The 23,799-nt window shown below is 47.4% G+C and overlaps 1 protein-coding gene across 1 annotated transcript in view; it reads left to right on the top strand.

Moving 5' to 3' along the window:
• LOC311633912 (leukocyte immunoglobulin-like receptor subfamily A member 6) overlaps positions 1-23,266 on the top strand; it is a 54,214-nt gene extending 30,948 nt beyond the window's left edge. Inside the window, exons 2-14 of the mRNA XM_084906918.1 lie at positions 1,455-1,757; positions 2,085-2,135; positions 4,769-4,885; positions 6,497-6,539; positions 6,618-6,670; positions 6,884-6,936; positions 7,199-7,344; positions 18,129-18,223; positions 18,343-18,378; positions 18,541-18,825; positions 18,970-19,272; positions 22,266-22,316; positions 22,463-23,266. Of these exons, the coding sequence (XP_084763044.1) occupies positions 1,455-1,757; positions 2,085-2,135; positions 4,769-4,885; positions 6,497-6,539; positions 6,618-6,670; positions 6,884-6,936; positions 7,199-7,344; positions 18,129-18,223; positions 18,343-18,378; positions 18,541-18,825; positions 18,970-19,272; positions 22,266-22,316; positions 22,463-22,599 (1,673 nt within the window). The 3' untranslated portion in view covers positions 22,600-23,266. The remainder of the gene's footprint in view (positions 1-1,454; positions 1,758-2,084; positions 2,136-4,768; positions 4,886-6,496; positions 6,540-6,617; positions 6,671-6,883; positions 6,937-7,198; positions 7,345-18,128; positions 18,224-18,342; positions 18,379-18,540; positions 18,826-18,969; positions 19,273-22,265; positions 22,317-22,462) is intronic.
• The last annotated feature ends 533 nt before the right edge of the window (positions 23,267-23,799 follow it).

Below are 23,799 nucleotides of genomic sequence, written 5' to 3'. Positions count from 1 at the left end.
GCAGCACCACTGAGTCAGGCTTGTTCCCCAGGAAGGCGGGTAGATGCTGTTGAAGAAAAAAAACAATAACCAACCAAGCAAGCAAACAACCAACCAAACAAACCAACAAACAAGGCTATTCCAATGGCCACCCACAAAATAGATAAATGGACTCAGGAGAAGAATCAGATTTCCTTTCTTATTTCTCTATGTGCTCTCTGTCACTGGGACATTACCCTGAGCAGTACAGGGAGATGGTGAGGAGGTCCCTGCTGATCTGAGCTCTGTAGGCCACAGGGACCCACGTCTTCCTGAAGCATCTCCAGGGCTCCGTGGCACTGTCCATGGTGAGGACCCCAGGGAGGTGCTGATGGACAAGCTAAGGAGGAAGGAGACCCAGTGAGAGAGTCTCTGAGAGGGAAGGAAGTGCCCTAGGCCACCTTGCCTGCAAGGGGTGGCTCAGGAGGCTTCTGGTCTGCTTCCTGGTTGGTCATGGAAACCACAGCCAGGCTGTCAGGAAGACCTTGTTCCCTTTTTGGGGCTGTTGACGTGGCCTCTGTGACAAACACGAGACCAGCAGGGGCAGCTTCCCGGTGGCCCCACCCTGTGTGCCTGTACTGAAAGCGCCATGGGCTCCATCTGCACACTTCGGACCAGATCGGGAAGACACCATGACCCGCATGCTCAGGGCCCTGTTCTGCCTAGGTGAGATGGGAGGGGGAGGGGAGCCCTGCTCTGTCAGGACCCCAAGACCCTGGAGACTCATAGGGAGGAGTGAGCTGCTCAGGGTTCAGGGCAAATCTCTCACAGGGACTCTCTTCCAGGGCTGAGTGTGGGCCTCAGGACACAAGTGCAGGCAGGTGAGTCTCCCCAGGTGTCCCAAGTCCCACTCCTCTCTGGGGATAAGGGCCACCCCCTGGGAAATTTGGGTGGTGAACAGCAGTTCCAGGCTGATGGATGATGGACATCTCAAATGTTCGGGGCTGAGAGCTGGGAACTGAGGGTGGGAATGTCTTTTGATCAAGCCCCTGATTTCCTTCCAGAGCCCCTCCCCAAGCCCACCCTCTGGGCTGAGCCAGGCTCTGTGATCCCTGAGGGGAACCCCGTGACCATCTGGTGTCAGGGGACCCTAGGGGCTAAGGAGTACCGTCTGGATAAATTGGAAAACCCAGCATCAAAGAAAATACAGAAGCCATTGGAATCCGGGGACAGAGCCAAGTTCTCCATCCCATACATGACAGAGCATGATGCAGGGAGATATCTCTGTTACTATCACAGCCCCACTGGCTGGTCAGGGCACAGTGACCTCTTGGAGCTGGTGATGACCACAGGTGAGAGGACACTCAGGGGTACCCCCTCAGGCTCTGCACTTAGGAAGAGGGTCTGCTCTCAGGGTGTCTCCCTCTCACAGCCCAGCCCTGGAGGATATGAGGGAGGTATGAGCACATTTAACATGCTGCCTCCTCCTCTCCTAGGATCCTACAGCAAACCCAGCCTCTCAGCCCTGCCCAGCTCTGTCGTGCCCTCAGGAGGGAAGGTGACCCTCCAGTGTGGCTCATGGATGGGATTTGGCAGGTTCATTCTGACTAAGGAAGGAGATCATAGTTTCTCCAGGACCCTGGACTCACAGCAACAGCCCAGTGGGCAGTCCCAGGCCCTGTTCCCTGTGGGCCCTGTGACCACCAGCCACAGGGGGACGTTCAGATGCTATGGCTATTACAGGAACAGTCCCCAGGTGTGGTCACACCCCAGTGACCCCCTGGAGCTCCAGGTCTCAGGTGAGGAGCCCAGTCCTATCCCCTCCTTGTTTGTATGTTTGGTTAAGGATCCTTCCCAGGAGGTCCCCAATTTAGGACCATAGTGAGGGCTTCAGGGGAGGGTCATCCACAGGGCAATCCACTCCTCTAAGGGATGGATGGAGCACAGTGGGCCTTCTGCCCCTGCCCCTTCCTCATGCCCATCACCAGATTCTCCAGGGGCCCCAGGAGCTAGAAGGGATGAATTGCCAGGGCCACAGGGAAGATGAGGAGACAAGTGTTAACAAATACAGCATCTGTGGCCGGTTGTGGGGGCACTCTACCCTTCCTCCTTCTCTTTTTCCCCAGGCCCCTCTGTAGACCCCAGCACCCAACACCCAGAGCTCACCTCCATGGATGGTGAGTCACTGGGGACTCTTTGCTCTGGGGGAGCCCAGACCAGCCCAGGCAGCTCTGAGAGCCTCTCAGAGGATGTAGCAGCCCAGCACATACTCAGGGATGGGCTTGTTTTCTGGGGACTGAGGCTGGTGGGGCAGTCAAAGCAGAGGGAAATGTGAGGCCCAGATTAGGGGAGCAGGGGCTGGGTTTCAACGAGGCTTATGATGCACAAATAGGTGGCATCCACTATTGGTGGTGGGGGTCTTAGTGTCCCTAGGATGATGATTTTTTTTAAAAAAAAATATTATTTTTCAAAATGTGAAATTCAATAGTTTTTATTGCATTCAGAGTTGTACAATCTAATAATCACCACTATTTAATTTTAGGACCTTTCCTTTTTCTATTTATTTATTTATTTATTTATTTATTTATTTATTTATTTTTAAATATATTTTATTGATTTTTTACAGAGAGAAAGGGTGAGAGATAGAGAGCTAGAAACATCGATGAGAGAGAAAGATTGATCAGCTGCCTCCTGCACACCCCCCACTGGGGACGTGCCCACAACCAAGGTACATGCCCTTGACTGGAATTGAACCTGGGATCCTTCAGTCTGCAGGCCGACGCTCTATCCACTGAGCCAAACAGGTTTCAACCTTTTTCTGTCTTTTTTTAAAAGACATGCTCACCTTTAGTTGGATTGACTCGGTGGATAAGAGTCTCAGCCTGCATACGGAAGGGTCTTGAGTTCAATTCTACCTCAGTTGCAGGCTCCTACCTGGCCCGGGCCCTGGTAGGGGCACATGCAATAGGCAATCAATCAACACATCGATGTTTCTGTCTTGCCCTTTCTCTTCCACTCTCTCTAGAAATCATTGGGAAAATATCTCAGCTGAGAATTTAAAATAAACAAAGAAACAAAAAAACACTAATAGACATGCAGGCACAAGTTGCACACACTCTATAGAAAATATCTCGGGTGGCTGGGCGAAGACACAGACAGGAAGGTGGGTATGGCCCTCGCTGGTTTAGCTCAGTAGAATGAGCATTGGCCTGTGGATGAAATGGTCAGGATGGCAATTTTCAAAGAGTCCCTTTCCCTCTGAGCCTCAGTGCCTCCCCAGGAGACAGAGGAGAACCCTGGCTCAGACCTCAAAGGACCTCTCAGCTCTGACCTGCAGGCGTGGCCTTTGTCTGCAGAAGGGCAGGACGGGCAATGTAGGGTGTTTGGGGTGTTAGGGACCAACAGGGCAATGATAGGGCTGCCATTCTGAGCGCTCTCCTACCAGCCTGCAGTGTGTAGCCTGTGATATTGAAGGAAAGACATCAAACTCTTTAACACGTGGGCCAGGGCTTGGAGACTGTGCTCTATGAAACGTAGATCCCAGCTCTGCTCCTCCCCGTCTGGGGGAGCTCAGCCAAGGCCCAGTTTCACTCTCTGGGAGCTGTGTCTCCTACCATCTCCCATGCAGGTTTGCTAAGAGATTTAGGTGTTGGTGTCCCTCGTCAGGGCACCATAATGCCAGGGTTCCTTTCCCAGCCTTACAAAGGGTTCAGCATTCTGGAGAAAGGGGCTGGGCATGGATGATTAAAGAGTCCAAGGACGAAAGATATTTTTGAAAGGCATTGGGGGTCAGTGGAGCTTCAGCTAAAAGGAACTGCAGACTCTCCCTTGACCAAGGACCCTTACTTTTATTCAACATGATTTATCCCAAGGCAAGGTGGAAATATGCACTTCAAAGGGTATGGAATCAAAGAAACATTGTCAGTTTGGGAGATAGCCTACAGCTGTTCAGCCTACAGCTGGCCAGGATACTCCTTCATTGACAACAGGGGGCAATAAAATGCCCTGAGCTGTCTGGCAGCTAACAATAATCCTATTCAGGGTTTCCAACAGGTAAACTATAAGTATGTGGCTCACCCTTGTTGAGCTCCCCAAGTCCCATCAACCTTTTGACGGAACTCTTATAATTATTATGCTGGAATTGATTCTTGGCATTTAGGTGAGACCCCAGAAGTAGAAGCTCTCAGCCCACCCAGTGCCCAAGACAAGGCAGATCCATCCTCATGTCCCCTCCCAGATCCATGATTGGAAAAGGTCGGGCAGGTTCTGCGTGGGAGTGCTGGGTCTGCAGGATAAAGGACAGATCCTAGCTGGACGTGGGGACTGGGAAGATCAGACTCCATCCCACACAGTCCCATATAGGTCCCCCATAGCCTCGGATGGGCTAGTAAGTGGGAATGAATAGGGAGATGCATTCAACTCAGAGGGCTGGCGCATGTGGGGACCAAGGGGCAGGCCATTCCAATCAGAGAAGCAGCCCCCAGAGCCCAAAGCTGGGGTCTGTCTGTGTGTGTGTGTGGGGGGGGGGGGGAGGTAACATGAGCAGAACAAAAGGGAACCCACAGTCCTGGGTTCAAATCCCAGCTCTGCCATTATCCAGGCTGGGTATCCTGGTGCATCTGATTTATCTCTCTGAGCCTCAGTTTCCTCATTTGTGAAATGAATGGATGTGGGAATGGCATCCACCTGTCGCTTGATTGTTATGAGGGTCAGAGCGATTCACTCGCAAACCCCCTACACGTGCCTCACACACAGTAGGTGCTCAATTACATGGCATCATTGGCTCATTCACGTTGTCATTGTGCCCAAGGTCTTCAAAGTTACCATGAGGTTCTGATCGGGGTCTCAGTGACCTTCATCCTACTGCTCTTCCTCCTCCTCTTCCTCTTCTTCCTCCTCAAGCATCGGAAAAAATGCAGAAAGTCAGGTGAGTAGAAGATGGGGAGTCTTTGCCTGCCTGAGAGGATTCCCAATGTAAGTACAGTTGTGACAGGAGGGGTCCTGCCTTGGAGGTAGCAGGGGTGCACCCAGAACCTGAGGGACCGTGCTGGTGATGGGGGAGCCATGAGAAGGTGTCGTTGCCAGCCTGCCGTGGAGAGCAGTGGGGCGTGGGCGTGGTGGTGAGGAATGGGGATGGAGTGGAAGTGGTTGGGAGTTCCATTGCTTTGAGGAAATACGTAAATATATGGGGTGAAATGCCTGTGAAGAATTTAAAAATGTGCAGAACTGGTGGCTAGAAAACAAACAAACAAACAAACAAACACACAAAAGCTAAGGCATTCCATTGGAATGAAAAATGTCAGTATCATTACCGAATGCAAGTTTGGTTGCCTGCTGTGACAGAGGCTGAGGCAGGCAGACAGGTGCTGGTGAAAAGGTTAGATATTTTGTTCATGTGCAGAGGATCCGAGAAGGTGGTGGACTCCTACCCTAAAAACAACCATCTTAACGACTCTGGTCTAGTTGGTGACTTTTTAAAGAAGAGGGAAGACAAGTGGGGACATGTAGGCCATGTTCTCGCTAGTTCCGACAAAGATCTTGGAAGCAGCATGCTGACTCTTTCGGTATCCGTTGGTCTGCTCCTTTCTCAACAGGAACTGGAACTGATGCAATGTCCTAATATAGAAGATAAAATAGTGGTTGTTAGGGGGAAAAAAAGTTGTTCCTGTTTCTGTTCCAACAGGCTTGTTTGTTTACTGGTTAGTACAGTGATTCTGGAAAGCACAATATTGCATAAAGATTATATGCTTTTCATTCTGTTGCAGTATGACCTAATTACAAATTATATGTCCTATCTAATATCCTATCTAATAAAAGAGTAATATGCAAATTGATCATCACTCCAACACACAAGATGGCTGCCCCTATGTCTTCAAATATGGCTGCCCCCATGTGGACACAAGGTGGCTGCCACATCATGGCCAGCAGGGGAAGGCAGTTAGGGGCAACCAGGCTGGCAAGGGAGGGCAGTTAGAGGTGACCAGGCCAGCAGGGGAGGACAGTTAGGGGTGACCAGGATCACAGGAGAGGTCAGTTAAGGGTGACCAGGCTGGAAGGGGAGGGCATTTAGGGAAATTGGGCTGGCAGGGGAGCAGCTAGGCATTGATCAGGCTGGCAGAGGAGTGATTAGGGGGTGATCAGGCTGGCAGGCAGAAGCAGTTAGGGGCAATCAGGCAGACAGGCAGGTGAGTGGTTGGGAGCCAGCAGTCCTGGATTGTGAGAGGGAGGTCCCAGATTGGAGAGGGTGCAGGCTAGGAGTAAGCACACCTATCATCATCCAGGTCTTAGCTTCTAAATACCATCCTCTATGAGAGAGCGGAGATGTAATAAGAACAGACTTAGACTATAAACATGTTCTTTCAGGTTCATGGAAATTTACTTAAATCAACCACGCTAGTTTGGGGCGCTAACTTTTAACTTTGTTTACCTTGAATCCCAAATGGACCAAGGTGGGGGGTCACAGCCTCTGAGATCTTAATGGAGCCCCAGGGGGCCGGGTTCTGGGCTAGTTTGGAAGCTAATTTCCAACTCTGTACAGGTGCTTTAACCCTTGAGGCGAAGACCAGAGCACTGCAGAAAAGGTAATTTCTTCCCCAACCCCTCCCACCTCCACCTGTAGCTCCTTCAACATGTCTTATGCACCTGTCCTCCTTCCTCAGCTCCAGCTCCATGGCTGATGACCAGGAGCAGAACCGGTGTAATAGTGGAGGAGGTGAGGTCTTGGTGGGACATAGGGGCAGGCTGAGTGCTTGGGAAGGCTTCTGGGCTTAGAGGGTGAGGAAGCATGAAAGTCCCAAATATGTGTGACCCCAGGCACATCCCTGCCCCTCAACGAACCTCAGTCTGCCCACCTAACTGACAAGGAGTGTGTGCGGATTGGGAATTTCAGGAATTTTGCATGAGATTGGATCTTTTCATTCTTTAGATGCTTCCCGAAGAGAATCCCAATCTGAGGAGGACAAAAAGATGAACAGTCAGGTAAGATCCCTGGCCTGTCCAGGACACCCAGGACACCCAGCAAAGACTTGTTAATACCCCCAGGGGAGCCACTCCAGGCTCAGGTAGGGGGTGGCCACTCTGCCTTCTGTCTTGTCAGAGGAAATGCTGAACATAGAGGACAGACACATGGGAGAGGATAGGCAGATGGGCCAGTCATGTGGGTCCTTTCTGCTCCCAGTGCCCTGGCTTCTCTCCCCCCTACCCCCAATGACTCACCTGCCTCTCATTCTATCCCCTCCAGGATACTCCGTCTGAAGATGCCCAAAATGTGACCTATGCCCAGCTGAGTCACTTGACCCTCAAAGGAGAGACAACAGCAGCCCCTTCCTCCCCGTCAGACCAGCCCCAAGTGGAGCCCAGTGTGTATGCTTCTCTGTCCTTCCACTAGCCCAGGAGGGACTCAGACCTCACACTCCAGAGAGAGGAAATGCAGGGACCCCAGAAGGCATAGGCGCTGCCCCCATGGACACTCAGCTACTGAATGGAGCCTGAGAACATTAGATAAGCAAGCAGGATGTCATGAGACCTTCGAAGGCACCTAATTCTGCAGAAGAAGATAAAGAGGAGATCTATATCTTTAGAAACAGAGCAATACACGTCTACATAACCAGGGTTCGAGAGAAGAAAATAACAAATGAAGATAAAACTTTTTTTTTTTATGTAAAGGACACTGTGACTCATATTCTTCCTTGAAAGGTAATGCACATGTTACACATCAACTGGGAAAATGAAGTGCCTAAATGGAGTTACTAGAAAGAGAAGAAGGCCTGACATTTAGCCACTGGGGTGAGCATTTAAAGAAGTCAACAACAAATGCATCCCACCACAGTGGATGAAAGGATATAAAAATTATAAGAACATATATTTATATGGAAAAGAATAAAATAAAATATAAAAAAAAAGAAAAAAAATCAATTGTGTTCATCTTTCCCGGGCTGCCATAGCAAAGGACCATAGTCTGGGCAGAGCAGAAAACAATGGAAATCCATTCTCCCATTGTTCTGGAGGTTGAAAGTCTGAGATCAAGGTGCAAGGAGGGTTGGTATCCTTTATGGCTTCTCTCCTTGGGTATGAATGGCTGCCTTCTTGCTTCTGCTTACATGGTCTTTCCTTGGTGTGTATGTGTGAAGGGGAGAGGGAGAAAAAGCAAGCCCTGGTGTGTATCTTCTTCTTCTTCTTCTTCTTCTTCTTCTTCTTCTTCTTCTTCTTCTTCTTCTTCTTCTTCTTTAATTCTTTATTGATTAAGGTATCACATAATTGTCCTCAACCCCCCATTCCAATCCCCCAAGCCACCCCCACTCATGCCCCCACCCTCCCTTATTGTTCTTGACCACTGGTTAGGCTCATATGTATGCACATAAGTTTTTTGGTTCATCTCTCCCTTTTATCCCCACCCTCCCTTTGAGGTCCAACAGTCTGACCCATGGCTCCTTATCTCTTGTTCATCAGTCTATGTTGTTCACCATTTCCCCTAGATGAGTGAGACCGTGTCCTACTGGAAATATACTTATAAGAATCAAGAACTGAAATATCATTGGTGTGTATCTTCTTTTAAAGACACTAGCATATCTGATCAGGGTCCCACCCTTAAGATCTCATTGAACCCTAATTACTTTCTCATAAGCCTTATCTCCACATACAGCCACAGGGGGGATTAAGGGCTTTCCCATGAATTTTGAGAGGGGAGGACATCAACATTCAGTCCACAACATTCGGAGGTCCCCGCCCCCCCCCCCCCAATTTTGTATCCTTCTTCCATGCAAAATATATTCATTCCAGTTCTACAGTGATCCAAAGCTTCACTCATTCCAGCATCAACAATCAAAGTCTCATCTACCTATTGTCTACGTCAGGCGTAGGTGAGACTCAGGATAGGACTCCTTTTAAGGAACAATCTCTCTGCAGGCACGAACCTATGACCAACAAGTTCCAAAAATGCACCGCTGCCGCAGATGTAAGAAAGATGTTCTCTATTCCAAAAGGGAAACATCGGAAAGACAAGCATGACGGGTTCCAAGCATGTTCAACAGCCAGCAAAGCAACCCTTCGTTATATAATTTTTGTCTATTTTGGGTTCAATTTTTACAAATTTTATTTTTCAGTTACAGTTCACATGCAGCATTATTTTGTATTAGTTTCAGCATAGTGGTCAGATGAGATGTTTTGCCCTCTAGAACATGGGGTGGCAGCGTCACCTCCATGGCTCAGCTGGGTAACACAGTACCTTCATCTCCCTGTGGGAACCCTCTGCCCTGTTGAAACCAAGAAAGTGATTCTAACTTTGACATCAATGGGGCAGCCCCAATCACCTCTGGATTGCCTTTGGGGTCATTCTTTCCGTTTCTTAAATAACAAGTTATAGGACAGTGTTACAGGACGGGATCTGGTCCCAGAGCCAAGCTACCTTGGGCCAACGGGTAGTGTGTGGGTTCTTGACTACGTGTAGGAAAAATTTCACAACGCAGGTCTAGGTGTTTTTGAGAGTAAGTTTATTAAAGCTGGGCACAGTGAAATACAGACAGGACTTAAGGTAGAAGAAGCAACAGGAGAGAAGACATTAGAGGACAAAGGGGTCTTGGAGACAGTTTCGGGAGGTGAGCCCAGGATGAGCTGCCACTGCCCACTGCTCCCCTGGTTGCACGTTTTCTGGGGTCCCTTAGAATTTAGGAGGAAAACAGCAGAGATAACAAGGGGTGGGTGTGATCAACAAGAGCATGTGAGCTGGGTCCTTTGCCTTGAGGATTTTTGTCTCTCTTTGGCAGGCTGGGCTCCAAGGGGAGGTCTCAGGGGAAGGTCTCAACAGAATATTCATTCGTTTTTTTCAGGTGTGTCCTTCAATATGTTGATTCAGCAAAATGTGCATAGAGAGGAGGATCAGGGGTTATTTTCAGGTTAGTTTCATTTTTGAAGAACATCGTTGTTAAGGTCACTGAAGGAGGAATGCACAAGGTCAAAGAGGTAAAGAGTTAGAAATTTACTAGAGGCCCAATACACAACTTTTGTGCAAGGGGCTTGTCCAACACAGCTTCGGTGGCTTGCCACGGCCCTCACAGCCCAGCTTCATCCAGAAGGTCATCCGGAAGGACATTCGTTCAGCTGTCTAGTCTAATTTGCATATTATGCTTTTATTATTATAGATTAGGTAATCTGTAAACCAGATGGGCTGACCCCCCAAATGGCACCAACACCCAGGGATGGGGAGTCAGAGATTTTAAAGAACTCTAGGTGGCCTTTTTCAGTGGGAAATTCTCTGGACAGGTCCCGATTCTGGGAAAGCCTGAAGGGGAAAGATAATGGTCTATTTGCAAATGGAGTGTGGTCTTAATGGTCAGTTCCCAGGGGAGGAGGTATTGATTCAATTATTTAACCAGATCTAACATTCCAGCCTTTCTGTTTTATGGAATAAGGAAGGAGGTCATCCCCTTCATAGTTACTTCCTGCTGAGGGGACAACAAGATCGTAGAGGGATGGCCTTTGACTTAAGTCAGCTAGAACACTGTATAGATTCATCATGGGTCGAGTGGGGGGTTGAAGCAGCATGGTTTTCCTGAGAGACTGGTTGGTGAAGACCGGAAAGCAGTCCTGATGAGTGACTTGGGAGGTAAAAGGTGGTCCTGAGGCAGCCACAGTGTCACTTGTCTGGTTTTGCTGCTTTTCTGGGCCTGGAGCTGAAATACAACTGAGGCCTAGTTGTTATTTTCAGGGAAGAAAAGATAACATCTAGGGATGTTAGTCAGGGTGTCTAAACTGCCTGATTAGTAATATGGAAGGGAAAGGTAGGTTACCCTGGAGGTAAGTTTCTTGTTTTCCTAGTTTTGCCCCTTGCTAAACATCCAGAGCTTTCTTCCCCGATGAGTTTCTGTACCTGGCCCATCATCCATCCTTGCTCTGAGGGGTTAAATTCTGGAGGTCTGTCTCACATTTTCTTCCTCAAGGATTTTTGGCACTGAATTCTCTCAGGGGAAAAGGGGGGCGAGGGTGAGTGGTGGCAGTGCACAGGGTCTCTTCCATAACGGCTTCCTGCTAAAAGGGGGCGATGTTTTCCTTCAGAGCCAAAAATCCTTGCTGTCTGTCAGAGGGACAATGAGTCCCAGGCACAAAAGGAGGTTGTGATGGTGTGTAGAGGTGATATTTCCTAGGACAAGTAGGACTTGTAATCTGGTGGAGACCATCTGTTTTATAAATGTTAGTATTGTTGGAGGCAAAGCTAGAACAATAATAATTATGACAAATGGTCTGATGAAGGAAAGGGACATTAGTTTTTTGGGGGCTGTAGGCAACTATTTAAGAAAACTAAATAAATTTTGGGCTTAGTTTGGTCTTAGATTCCATTTAAAATTTTTAAAAATAAAGAGCAAACAATTTTAAAAACATCACACATGGCTCGTTGAAGTGTGCATTGAGCACTGGAAGCAATTCATAAACACCCCAATGTGTGGATCACAAACATCTGGAGTACTACTGCCAGATGTCTTCCATAGGGAAAATTACTCTAGGCTTGCCCAGTGTCACTGTTACTCCTGAGAATTTCCTGTTTGAACTGGGCTCTGAATCTTTGCAAGTTCCTTCCTAGAACAGATGGAAATTTCTAGAACATTATTATTATTTTTATTAATTTCTTTATTGATTAAGGTATCACATATTTGTCCTCAACCACCCCCCCAATACCAATTCCCCACACCACCCCCACTCATGCCCCCACCCCCCTTATTGTCCTTGACCACTGGCTAGGCTCATATGTGTGCACATAAGTCCTTTGGTTGATCTCTCCCTTTTATCCCCACCCTCCCTCTGAGGTTCAACAGTATGACCCATGGCTCCTTATCACTGGGCCTGTAGAACTTTATTTTTTATAACTAGTGGCCTGGTGCACAGATTCATGCACATGGAAAGGAAATTAATTAGAAGGTGACCATTGGGGCGGGACTGGGTGAGATAGGCCAGACATGCCCTGGAGCCAACCTCTCTCAGTCCCTCCTTAGCCAGCCGCACCTGGAGACGGGGTGCACTGCTGTTTGGAAGGCATCTGTGGAGTGAGCGGAGTCCCTCCAGCAGCATAGGACTCAGAGGTAAGCCCAAGGCAAGCTGCCAGCTACTGGTCTCTGAGTAGCAAACTTGGGATGACCTGTGGAATCCTCCTGGGTTTCAGCACCAAATGTTAGGGTCGCTGAAGGAGGAACACAGGAAGCCAAAACAGGTAAAGAACTATGAATTGTTTAGGTCATCTGTAAACCAGATGGGCTGAGCCTCAAAAATGGTACCAGCACCCAGGGACAGAGAGTCATAGATTTTTTTTTTAAATATATTTTTCATTGATTTTTTACAGAGAGGAGGAGAGAAGGATAGAGAGCTAGAAACATCGATGAGAGAGAAACATCAACCAGCTGCCTCCTGCACACCCCCTACCGGAGAGGTGCCCACAACCAATGTACATGACCTTGACCGGAATCGAACCTGGGACCTTTCAGTCTGCAGACCGACGCTCTACCACTGAGCCAAACCAGTTTCGGCGAGAGTCATAGATTTTTAAAGGACTCTAGGTGGGCTTTTTCAGTGGGGAATTCTCTGGGCGGGTCTGGATCCCAGCCAAGTCCAGAGGGAAAGGATACTACTGGTCTTAGCAAATGGAATGTGATGTAAGTCAAAGAGAATGTCGGATGTGAAGTGGTCTAAAGGTCATTTCCCAGGGGTGGGGGTATCGATTCTGTTATTTGATCAGACCTAACAGTCCTCAAGAACATCATTGAAAGGGGAGAGGGACTGAGGCCACTCTGCCCTAGGATGGTCTGGAATGTGTAAAGCATTTTCTCCTAAGTGTCCTTGGTTAGAGAAGATAAAACCTTGTGATTCATTAGCTGGCTGGAAATTGCTCAAATCCTTTGGCCTTGTCTAATATTTTGTGTCAGTTTCCCTCATTCCACTTGTCAAGGAATCTCCCTTGCTTCTCACTATCCTGCCACCATAGCTCAGGTTTGCAGACAGATAACTGTATCATCTCAGCCTGTAGTATCTAAACAGTGTTTCTGCTCCTACAATCACATCATCTCTTTACCGACCGACAGTCCATCACTGCCTGTTCGGTTCTCCCCCAAAACCACTCTCATTTGTGATTGGAACAGCCAAGAACTTTCTGAGTCATTATATTGTGGGTCCTTTGGCTTCCCAGTTCATTCTTCAATGTGTCTCTCTCCTCTCAAATGTGACCATGAGCATTCGGAAAGACTCAGGCCACACACCACCATTTTGTTTAGGAATCTCTTCAGCTAAATATACAGTTTTATGGCTCCCACATTCTACCTTCTAGAAGCATTAGAACGCAGTTCACCCAAGTTATTTCCCCCTTTATAACAACGAGAAACTCTTCTCCATTGTCTAAGACTGTCTTTACCATTTCCGTCTGAGGACTCGCCGAAATGGGTGTTACCATCCATAGTCATACCAACGTTCCGTTCACCATTCATCATGCATCCTCTGAGAAGGTCAGGGCTCTCTCTGCACGTCTCTGAGCCTTCACTGGAATGACCATGAAGGTCCATGTATCTGTAAAGGTCTGATCAAATAATTGAATCCATACCCCTTTCCCCCAGAAACTGGCCTTTAGACCACTTCACAATCGGCATTCCCTTTTGCTTAAACCACATATCACTTGCTAAGACCACATTCCATGTGCTAAGACCGTTCTCTTTCCCCCTCCAGATCTGCCCAGAGAATCCTCTGCCCAGGAAAAGCCCACCTAGAGCCTTTAAAATCTCTGACTTTCTGTCTCTGGGTGCTGGTGCTCAGCCCATTTGGGGGCTCAGCCCATTTGGTTTTCCAGATGGCCTACTAAATTCACAATTCCTTATCCCTTTTGGCCTGGTGCGCTCCTCCTTTGGCGACTCTAACAATACCCACCAGCAGCCCAGTCACAGTACCTAGACTTTTTCTCACACGCACCTCAAGACTCCTTCAGCCTCTTCTCATTACCAGCTCCAAATCTGCTCCCAGGTCTTGGTAGCAAATTTTATATTATTCTTCTCAGGCTCCTCTAACAAAATATCATAGACGGAGAGGTTTAAGCAACAGAAGTTTGTTTGTTTATGCTGTGGGGTTAGGGCTTCAGCATATGAATTTGAGGGGATACAAGCATTCAGTCCATAGCATTGATAATGCCCAAAACATTTATTATGGAATATGCTTAAAATGTATAAAATCCAGCAGCACTGAAAAAGAAACAAAGATATGGCACCAAGAACCTGCGTAAGTAATGAAATGAGACATCACTACAGATCTCACAGACTTCTCTAGTGTCAACTTAAATACAATCTCCAATGACCAAAATGAAAAGGAAACCCCTATTTGTAACAAACTGCTGTTTGGAATTTTCTGCCGTTATTCTTAGATAAAATGTTGCTTTCTAGTCTGCTTTAGCCTGTTTGAAGAATGATGATAATAAATTTAGCTGTATGACTTTGTAGGCCAGAGACTAGATATGCCCATAATCTTAATGCCATGCCAGGTGCATTTTTTAATTAGATAGAATTGTATTGTTTTCAAAGCCAGCATCAAGATAACCACTAAATGCACATAGGGCTGGCTCTTTAATAAAAAGGGAAGTTCTGCTTATAGCTTTGCTTAGAATTTGAAATCATAAGCCCATCGCGCGATGAATAAACTAGGTCTCTCCAAACTCTCCTTCTGCATTGTTTGATTGTTCGGGAACTCTGTAACAAAAACATTGAAGTGATTTGGTTAACAGCAGAGGAATTGCAATTCGGAACATGAAAACTGTACACACTATAGGGGAGTTCTCTAAGGATTTGAGGCAGGCTGTATGCAAGAAATTCAAGGAGGTGGTGGGAAACTACAGTCCAAGGGGAAACTCCATTGTTGAGGATGTGGAGAAGCTCGTGGTGGATGCCCATTGGTCGAAAGTGTTTACTTTTTTTTTTCCCCAAGGAGAAAATATTTATTTGTTTTCAAATGATCACATAATACAAATATTACATAGTCATTCTAGAAAAAAATAGCTTATAATTTTCATAAAATAAACACTGAAAAATGTAAGATTGCACATTGTGACACAAAATATGTAAAATCTGTAAGAAAAAATATTAAAATAAAAATTTAAATAAACAAATCAATTTACATTAATATACAAAAAGTTTCCGTTTTAAATGTTACCCAACGGTATCAGTTTGTTTTATTTGGTTAAACATTTTAAGAATGGAAAGTGTAGAATTATTAATATGAAAGCCTCTAAAATGTTTTAGGAATCTAGAAACATTTACCAAGTCTTTCTTGGCTATCTATTAGACCTGTATTTGCCTCATTGATTATAAGTAAATGTTTGTATGTGTAGTACTTAAAAGGAAGTATAAAAGGTCAACTTAAACTAAAATTTATTTAGAGAGCTCTGAATTTCCATAAATGATTACAGCTTTTTATGCTTGATTTGTTTTTGTTAAATGTTAATAAGAAAGTCTTTACAAATATATAAATTTTAAAAAATAACTGCTCAACATTTTAGGAAGAACTTAGGGGAATTGAAAGTGAGGTTTTTTGGAAATTAATTTAGTTGTACTCTTTGAACTAGTTTATGGCCTGTGTGATTATTAGCCTTTTGTTTCAGTTTTGAAAGATGAAAATGATTTAATCTCTTAATCTCATGCTTTGATTACTTTTTCTGTGGATCAGATATTTATGGGGAATTACTCCTTCAGTCCTTAAAGTGAGTTTACCTCAGAACCCATATGTGAGACTCTCCATTTCATACCCTCCAGTTCTATTTTTGAATGAAATCTTTTCACAATATAGTCAAACCTCAGTTCTCCAAGATCTGCCATCTCAAACAATTCAGTTCTCCACCAAGTTGTTCAAGGGGGAAAATGCCTCAACTGTGGAACCAAGTTTCTGTTTTCGACCTGACAACCCTTTCATGCTGATACCTCAGCATGACAAAAGACATCTCTCAGACAGCAAACAGAGGAGAGAATGTTTTTGTTCCTGGGGGGAAAACATCAGCCATGAGCACAATTTTAAAACTTGAAGAGGCCATCAAGAGTGCTAATGTTGCTATGGGGTGAAACAGATAATGAACACAGGCAATGGAAGAGATTAAAAAAAACAAAAAAACAAAACAAAACAAAACTGGTGTTGGTTTGGATAAAGGAAAAGCAATTAGCCACTGACAGCATTTTGGAGGCAGTGATAAGTGAACATCTAAAAGACAACCCTAGCCGAAACCGGTTTGGCTCAGTGGTAGAGCGTCTGTCTGCGGACTGAAAGGTCCCGGGTTCGATTCCGGTCAGGGGCGTGTACGTTGGTTGCGGGCACATCCCCAGTAGGGGGTGTGCAAGAGGCAGCTGGTCGATGTTTCTCTCTCATTGACGTTTGTAGCTCTCTATCTCTCTCCCTTCCTCTCTGTAAAAATCAATAAAATATATTTTAAAAAAATAAATAATAAATAAAATAAAAGACAACCCTAGAACGTGTGCTGAAAGTTGAAAGATGAAACAGAGAGGGGGGCTGGAGGCCAGGGTGCCAGGACACAGGCTTTATTGAAGAGAAGAGTATCACTGCCAGCTGCCTTCCAGAGAAAGAGAGCAAGGGCTGGGGTTCATGCATCTTTTAAGGGGAGGAAAGAGAGGGGATGGGACTTAGGGCACTCAGCACACGCTGATTGGTGGTTTCATGTAAGGCACATGATTAGGGACCTAAGGACTTAGGAATCGGGGGCTTAGGGTATTTGGCAGGTGCTAATGGGTGGTTCAGTGCTCAGTAATATCTGGCTGCAGGTGGAGTTTACATCCATCCATCAATTGGAGGAAGGGAGGATCTATCAAAAGTGATTCATTTAAGGCCAGTAAGGGGTGGTTTAATGACTTTAAGAAGACAAGTGTTTGTTTATAGATTAAACAGTACATTAGATATGTTCTGTTTTTAAGAAAGGTTAAAATGGAATCATTTGGGGGTTTGGAACAGATTAATTCAATTTATATTGTTTATAATGGTGGTGGTGGTGGTGGAGGAGGAGGAGAGATCCTGTTTTCGAACAAATCACTTCTCAAACAGCCCTTCACAGCAAATTAAGAACTGAAGTTTGCCTGGCTGGCATGGCTCAGTGGTTGAGTGTTGACCTATGAACCAGGAAGTCACAGTTCCATTCCCAGTCAAGCACATGCCTGGGTTGCAGGTCCATCCCCAGTGGGGGGTATGCAGGAGGCAGCCCATCAATGATTCTCTCATCACTAATGTTTCTATCTCTCTCTCCCTTTCCATCTCTGAAATAAATAAAAATCCTATATAATAAAAGGCTAATATGCAAATCTACTGAACAAGGGACAACCAGTTGCTATGATGAGCACTGATCACTAGGGGGCAGATGCTCTCTATCTCTATCTCTATCTCTATCTCTATCTCTATCTCTATCTCTATCTATCTCACTTACCATCCCTCTTTCCTTTCCACTCTATCTAAAAGCAATGGGAAAAAATATCTTCAAGTGAGGATTAACAAAAACACAAAAGATTAATTTTCTTCGTCAAATCAAAGTTCTAGCCCAAATTACAGTCCTTTAATGTCTAGGGCAAACCATGGTCTCAGGAGGACAGCTCTGCCCTAGAGGATCTAGGAGCCTTGAGGGGCAAAAGGACCCTGAGGCTTATTTTCAGGAAGGAGGAGCTGGAGGCTGTTTCTGAGAAAAAAAGGAAAATTCATGAAAAAACGTGCTAGAAAAAGGAACTGCAATCTGAGGTCATAGAAGTGTCCTTCCCTTATTTCGCTTCATTTCCCTCTGTGCTCGCTGTCACAGACATCGCGCTGAGCTCACAGGGAGAGGGTGAGTGTGTCCCTGCTGATCTGAGCTCTGCAGGCCACAGGGACCCAGGTCTTCCTGAAGAGTCTCCAGGGCCCGGGTGGCACTGTCCCTGGTGAGGACCCCAGGGAGGTGCTGATGGATAAACTAAGGAGGAAGAAGGCCCCTTCCAGGAGGCTCTGACAGGGAAGGACTTGCCCTGGGCCACCTCACCTGCAAGGGGCGACTCAGGAGGGTCCAGGTCTGTTTCCTGCTTCACCATGAAAATGAGAGTCATGCTGCTAGAGAGGCTGTGCCCTTGCCTGCAGGCTGCTGACATGAGAACCCCGTGATAGACAGGACCAGCCTCCAAGTGACCACCACCCGTGCATCTATCCATCCTGCTGGCCCCGCCATCTCCTCCATCTGCTCAGCTAAGGCCACAGGGAGAAGACGTCATGACTCACACCCTCAGGGCCCTGCTCTGCCTCGGTGAGATGGGAGGGTGAATGGAGTCCTGGTCCGTCAGGACCCCAGGACTCAGGAGGCTCATGGGGAGGAGGGTGCTGCTCAGGGTTCAGGGCAAATCTCTCACAGAGACTCTCTTCCAGGGCTGAGTGTGGGCCTCAGGACCCCAGTGCAGGCAGGTGAGTCTCCCAGGTGTCCCAGGTCCCGCTCCTCCCTGGGGACAAAGGACCTCTCCCAAGGCAGCAGAAGCAGGATCTCTCTGACAGATGGGGGGCATCCAGGACTGAGACCTGGGACCAGACATGGGAATGTCCTGTGACCCAGCCTCTGATTCCTTTCAGGGCCCCTCCCCAAGCCCACCCTCTGGGCTGAGCCAGGCCCTGTGGTCCCCCGGAAGAGCCCCCTGACCATCTGGTGTCAGGGGACCCCAGGGGCTGAGGAGTACCATCTGGAGAAAGAGGGAAGCCAACCATCATGGAATAGTCAGAAGCCACAGCAGCCCGGAGACAGGGTCAATTTCTCCATCTCACACATGACAGAGTATAATGCAGGGAGATATCGCTGTTACTATCGCAACCTCACTGGCTTGTCAGAGCCCAGTGACTCCCTGGAGCTGGTGGTGACAGGTGAGACGGCACTCAGGGGTCCCAGCCTCAGGCTCTGCCCTCAGGAAGGGGTCTGCTCTCAGGGTGTCTCCCTCTTACGCCCAGCCCTGGGGGCCATGAGGGAGGTGTGAGCCTCACGTAACATGCTGCCTCCTCCTCTCCTAGGATTCTACAACAAACCCAGCCTCTCAGCCCTGCCCAGCCCTGTCGTGACCTCAGGAGAGAACGTGACCCTCCAGTGTGGCTCAAGGCAGGGATTTGGCAGGTTCCTTCTGACTAAGGAAGGAGATCAAAGGCTCTCCTGGGCCCTGGTCTCACAGCGACAGCCAAGTGGGCAGTCCCAGGCCCTGTTCCTTGTGGGACCTGTGACCGCCAGCCACAGGGGGATGTTCAGATGCTATGGCTATTACAGGAACAGCCCCATGGTGTGGTCACTCCCCAGTGATTCCCTGGAGCTCCAGGTCTCAGGTGAGCAGCTCTGTCCTGTCTTTTCTGGGCCCCCAGGTCATCTCTGTCTCTGTCCCCAGCAATGTCTGAGATGTGATGGCAGTAGTGGGAGGACTGCGTGGTTCCACAGAGGAGGGCCATCAGTGAAAGTGTGGACACTGACAGGGACCTCCCTCCGCTGGGACAGCCTTGCCCTGCAATGTCAGCCAGGCCTGAGGAAGGGAGGAGGTGGCACTACTTCAGTTCAGCTAAGAGGAAGTGAGATTTGACTGAAGTGACCAGACAGAGGCTCCGCCCCCCGACTTCTGGTGGCTCCACCTCAGACCAAAGCATCACTGCTCCCAGAGGGACATCCCACAGGCGGGACCCTGGGAAATGGGGCTGAGTGTGTGTGGGCTCAGCTCTCCGGGGAGGTGAAGTCTGAGAACTTTTCCCTCGGAACCGGGGGGCTGCCTGCCATGACCTGCAGGGGCGCTTTCATTCCTGATTTCCTGGGGCACCTGACACCTGGCTTGTCCTAGACCTACTCCAGGTCAGCCCTCTCTGGGCCTGTCCTGCTGCTCCCAGTCACTGCGACCTTGTAGGGACTGAAAAGCTGAGGGAGACAAGGGGAAGGTGCACTGAGTATCCACCAGGCCAGAGGCTCAGCTCAGCAAGAGGGGCCACACAATGTTATGGAGACACCAAAGATTTGGAAACTCCCACTTAGCATGTCAGCTCCTCCTGGTTCCACACAGAATCTGTGGGGGTTTTCCACCAAAAGCCATAGTTCGCCTGGTGTTCAGTCTCTAAGCAGAATGGAGAGTCTGTGGGCTAGGAGATGGAGCGGGGGCAGCATTTGGTGCCCAGGCCTGGCTTGTAGCATAAGCACAATGGCTGGGCCAATGGGGGAGGAGAGATCAGGAGAGGTGGAGAGATGGAGAGAGGACAGGGGACACTCCCTCTGCTGGTCATTTCCAGAGCCCCTTTGGATGGAATACCTCACCACACAGGTGGGTTCCTGAGCCTTCTCAGAGCAGGATAGGTGGCTGCTCTGGCCAAGGTGGGACCTGCTGTGGGTGATGGTGTCATTCCCACTGGACACCCTGCTGCAGTGAAAAGTGTCCCCACCTGTGGGCGCCACTCTGCAAGACCCTGTGCCCCCCTGGCGGCCTCCAGGCCCTCAGTGCTCACCTGAGATTCAGGGGGAGCCATGGAGGACTCATGAGGAACTAGGGGCTCCTGCCTAGACACTGTGTGAAATTCACATTTGCTCTTTGCGTTTTCTGTGCCTATCTCTCTGTTAATGCTCTTTTGTTAATGCTCTTTTGCTGGGAACTTGTAGGCAACAGTTGCATATATAAGTTTAACCTGCAAACATTTATGACTTCAAAAACATGGATTTATTCTTATCTTAATTGGGATTATATTTCTATGTATTAAAAAAAATATATATGTATGCCCTAGCTGGCTTGGCTAGGGCATACATATATAGTGGATAGAGCATCGGCCAGGGGACTAAAAGATTCCCGGGTTCGATTCCGGTCAAGGGCACATGCCTAGGTTGCGGGCTCAATCCCCAGTAGGGGGTGTGCAGGAAGCAATCAATCAATGAGTCTCTCTTATCATTTATGATTCTATCTCTCTCTCTCTCTCCCTCTCCCTTCTTCTCCGAAATAAATAAACATACATTTAAAACATATATTTGTATTTATGAGAAGAATAACTTTGTCAACAGGAAGTTTCTTATAATAGATGGTTCAAAAAATTAATTTTTTAAAATATATTTTTATTGATTTCAGAGAGGAAGGGAATGGGATGGGAGGGAGATATAAAAACATGAGTGATGAGCCAAAACCGGTTTGGCTCAATGGATAGAGCGTTGGCTTGGGAACTGAAAGGTCCCGGGTTCGATTCCGGTCAAGGGCATGTACCTTGGTTGTGGGCATATCCCCAGTAGGGGGTGTGCAAGAGGCAGCTGATCCATGACTCTATCTCATCGATGTTTCTAACTCTCTATCTCTCTCCCTTCCTCTCTATACAAAATCAATAAAATATATTTTAAAAATCATTAAAAAAAAAAACAACACAAAAAACATGAGTGATGAGAGAATCATTGATTTGCTGTTTCTTGCATGCCCTACGCAAGGAATGGAGCCCACAACCTCAGCACGTGCCCTGACCAGGAATCTAACCATAACCTCCAAGTTCATAGGTGGACGCTCAAAGACTGACCTATACCATCTGGGTTCAAAATGTTAATTTTTGACTTCAGATGCATTTTTCAGTTTCATTTGTAAAATTGTTCTCATTCATAGCTCAAGAATTGCTCAAGGTCTACATACATCCATGCATGTATATTTGAAACCAACCCATGAATTCTGGGTTGCGTAATATAAGCTCTTATACCCAGATGAGTTAGCTTCCCTGGTACAGAATTTCACAATGAGCAGAGATGAGAATAACTAATTATGGCCCTGGCTGTGGTCTTCTAGTGGTTAGAGCACCAGCCCAGGCATTATGGGGCTATGAGTGTGATTGCCAGTCAAGGGTCACAGCCTTGATCCTCAGCCCCTGTCGTGGCCTGTGCAGGAGGCAACCAATCGATACATTTCTCCCACATCTCTCTCTCTCTCTCTCTCTCTCTCTCTCTCTCTCTCTCTCTCTCTCTCTCTATCCTCCCCAATCTCTCTGAACATCAATGGAAAAAATATCCTCCATTGAGGATTTAAAACAAACAAACAAACAAACAAACAGTAGATAATGTCTCTAATAAGAAAGCATATTTTTCTCCCATCCTGAATTCTCTGGGTAAAGCCAAGGTGCTCCAAAGTGACTCAGAAGCCAAGTCTAAACTCAAAATTTCCAGGGAGCTGGAAAGAATCCACGAATGCAGACAGGACCCTTCTCCAGCAGAGAAAGGGTTCATGGAGGGACTGGTAGCAGTTAGGTCATGAGAAAGGGGAGAATGATGTGGATTCTGGGCTTGAGTGGCATCAACTCCTCATACAGCCCCACTCCTGTCTGGTTCTCAGGAGCAGCCGACACCATCAGCCCCTCACAGAATAACTCAGACCCCACTTGTGGTGAGTAGGAGACACTCTCGGTTATGGGCTCAGCACAGAGGGTCATGTCCTGACAAGGGGTGGTGGTGCCCTGGGTGGACATCCAGGGTCCTGGGGTGAGCTCGTCCTGCCCTGACCTCTATGACCTTTTCCCCCACAATTCACAGCCTCCCACTCACAAGACTACACCGTGGAGAATTCCATCCGGATGGGCGTGGCTGGATTGGTCCTGATGGCACTCGGGGTGCTGCTATTTTGGTCTCGAAACAGCCAGAATCAGACCCAGGATGCAGCCAGAATGTGAACATGGAGGAGAACAATGCATGGTTCAGAGAGGGGGATCTTGAGAAAGTTCTGGAAGATCATGTGAGACATATGCTGAGGGACATGTCTGCTGCTCCTTGCAGGTGGAGGAGTCATCGCTTATACGCAGGGAAAAGGTCTGGACCTTCTGCCCTTGAACTGTGGTCCTTCCCCTCCTGACCACTGAGGCCTGTGACTGCTTGCTGACTTCCCCATTTTGGTGAAATTTGCATTCATCCCACAGGATGGGTAGAGGCCCACAAATCCCAATGCTTTCATGGAATATGTTTTCCTGTATTTCTATTTACAAAGATTTTCATGTCTGTACAGAGTCCCCATCACCTGAGTCCAGAGCATGCCGTCTATTGTCATCAATCTACAGAGTACACAATCCATCCTGTAAGAGAGAACCCCACAAGAAGTCCTAACGCCGGTTCTGGACTCCGCTCGCCCCTCACCTGGCCTCTGAGGCCACCTGTGTGCTTTCTGCAGAAACCTCACCCTTTGGGATCGAGACCTAGTTCTTTGAAAGGGTTGCTTGATCTGTGCTGCCTCTGAAAATCCCGTCGTCCAAAACGCAGTGCAACACACAGAAGGCGTGTTACCCTTGAAACCTATGCCATGTCATTCATCGATGACACCTCAATAAATTTAATATAAAAACACTGATTCTTGGCATAGTTTACTTTTTTCTGTGTATATGCCCCCTTCATGGTCAAGGTCAAGTGCCAATGTAAAATCCTCATGCAGACTTGGGAAGCAATACACAAACTGACTTTCACAAAAGAGTACAAGCTGATGTGGGACACCGTTAATACCACACTGATAGCCCCACAGTGCATCTATGCCCCTTCCAGTTGATGTGTCACAATGGTTTCTACTTCAAGATTGGGGCACAGTTTCCATGAAAACACAAGACCATACTCCCCACCCATCCAGATGAGATGCGCAAAAAAATGTTTTAATATCAGTTGTGGGAGAGAATCGTGAGTCCATAGAATTCTACTGAATTACTTGTAGGAGTGCCAATTGTATCATCAATTCAGAGATTACATGACACTCATCTAGTTAGAGACGCACAGCTACGTCTTTAAGTACATGCTTGGAGAAAATGTGCACATGTGCATCACGCACAAGGACATTGACAAGAGTTATTCTTATTAACCACTCCCCCTCAAAAGTACTATAAGATTGTATGCTC

Source organism: Pipistrellus hanaki (assembly GCF_964339955.1).
Source record: "Pipistrellus hanaki genome assembly, chromosome: 15".
NCBI classification, from domain to species: Eukaryota; Metazoa; Chordata; class Mammalia; order Chiroptera; family Vespertilionidae; genus Pipistrellus; species Pipistrellus hanaki.
The sequence above is the reverse complement of the archived record's forward strand: the minus strand, read 5'-3'. Positions and strand labels throughout refer to the sequence as shown.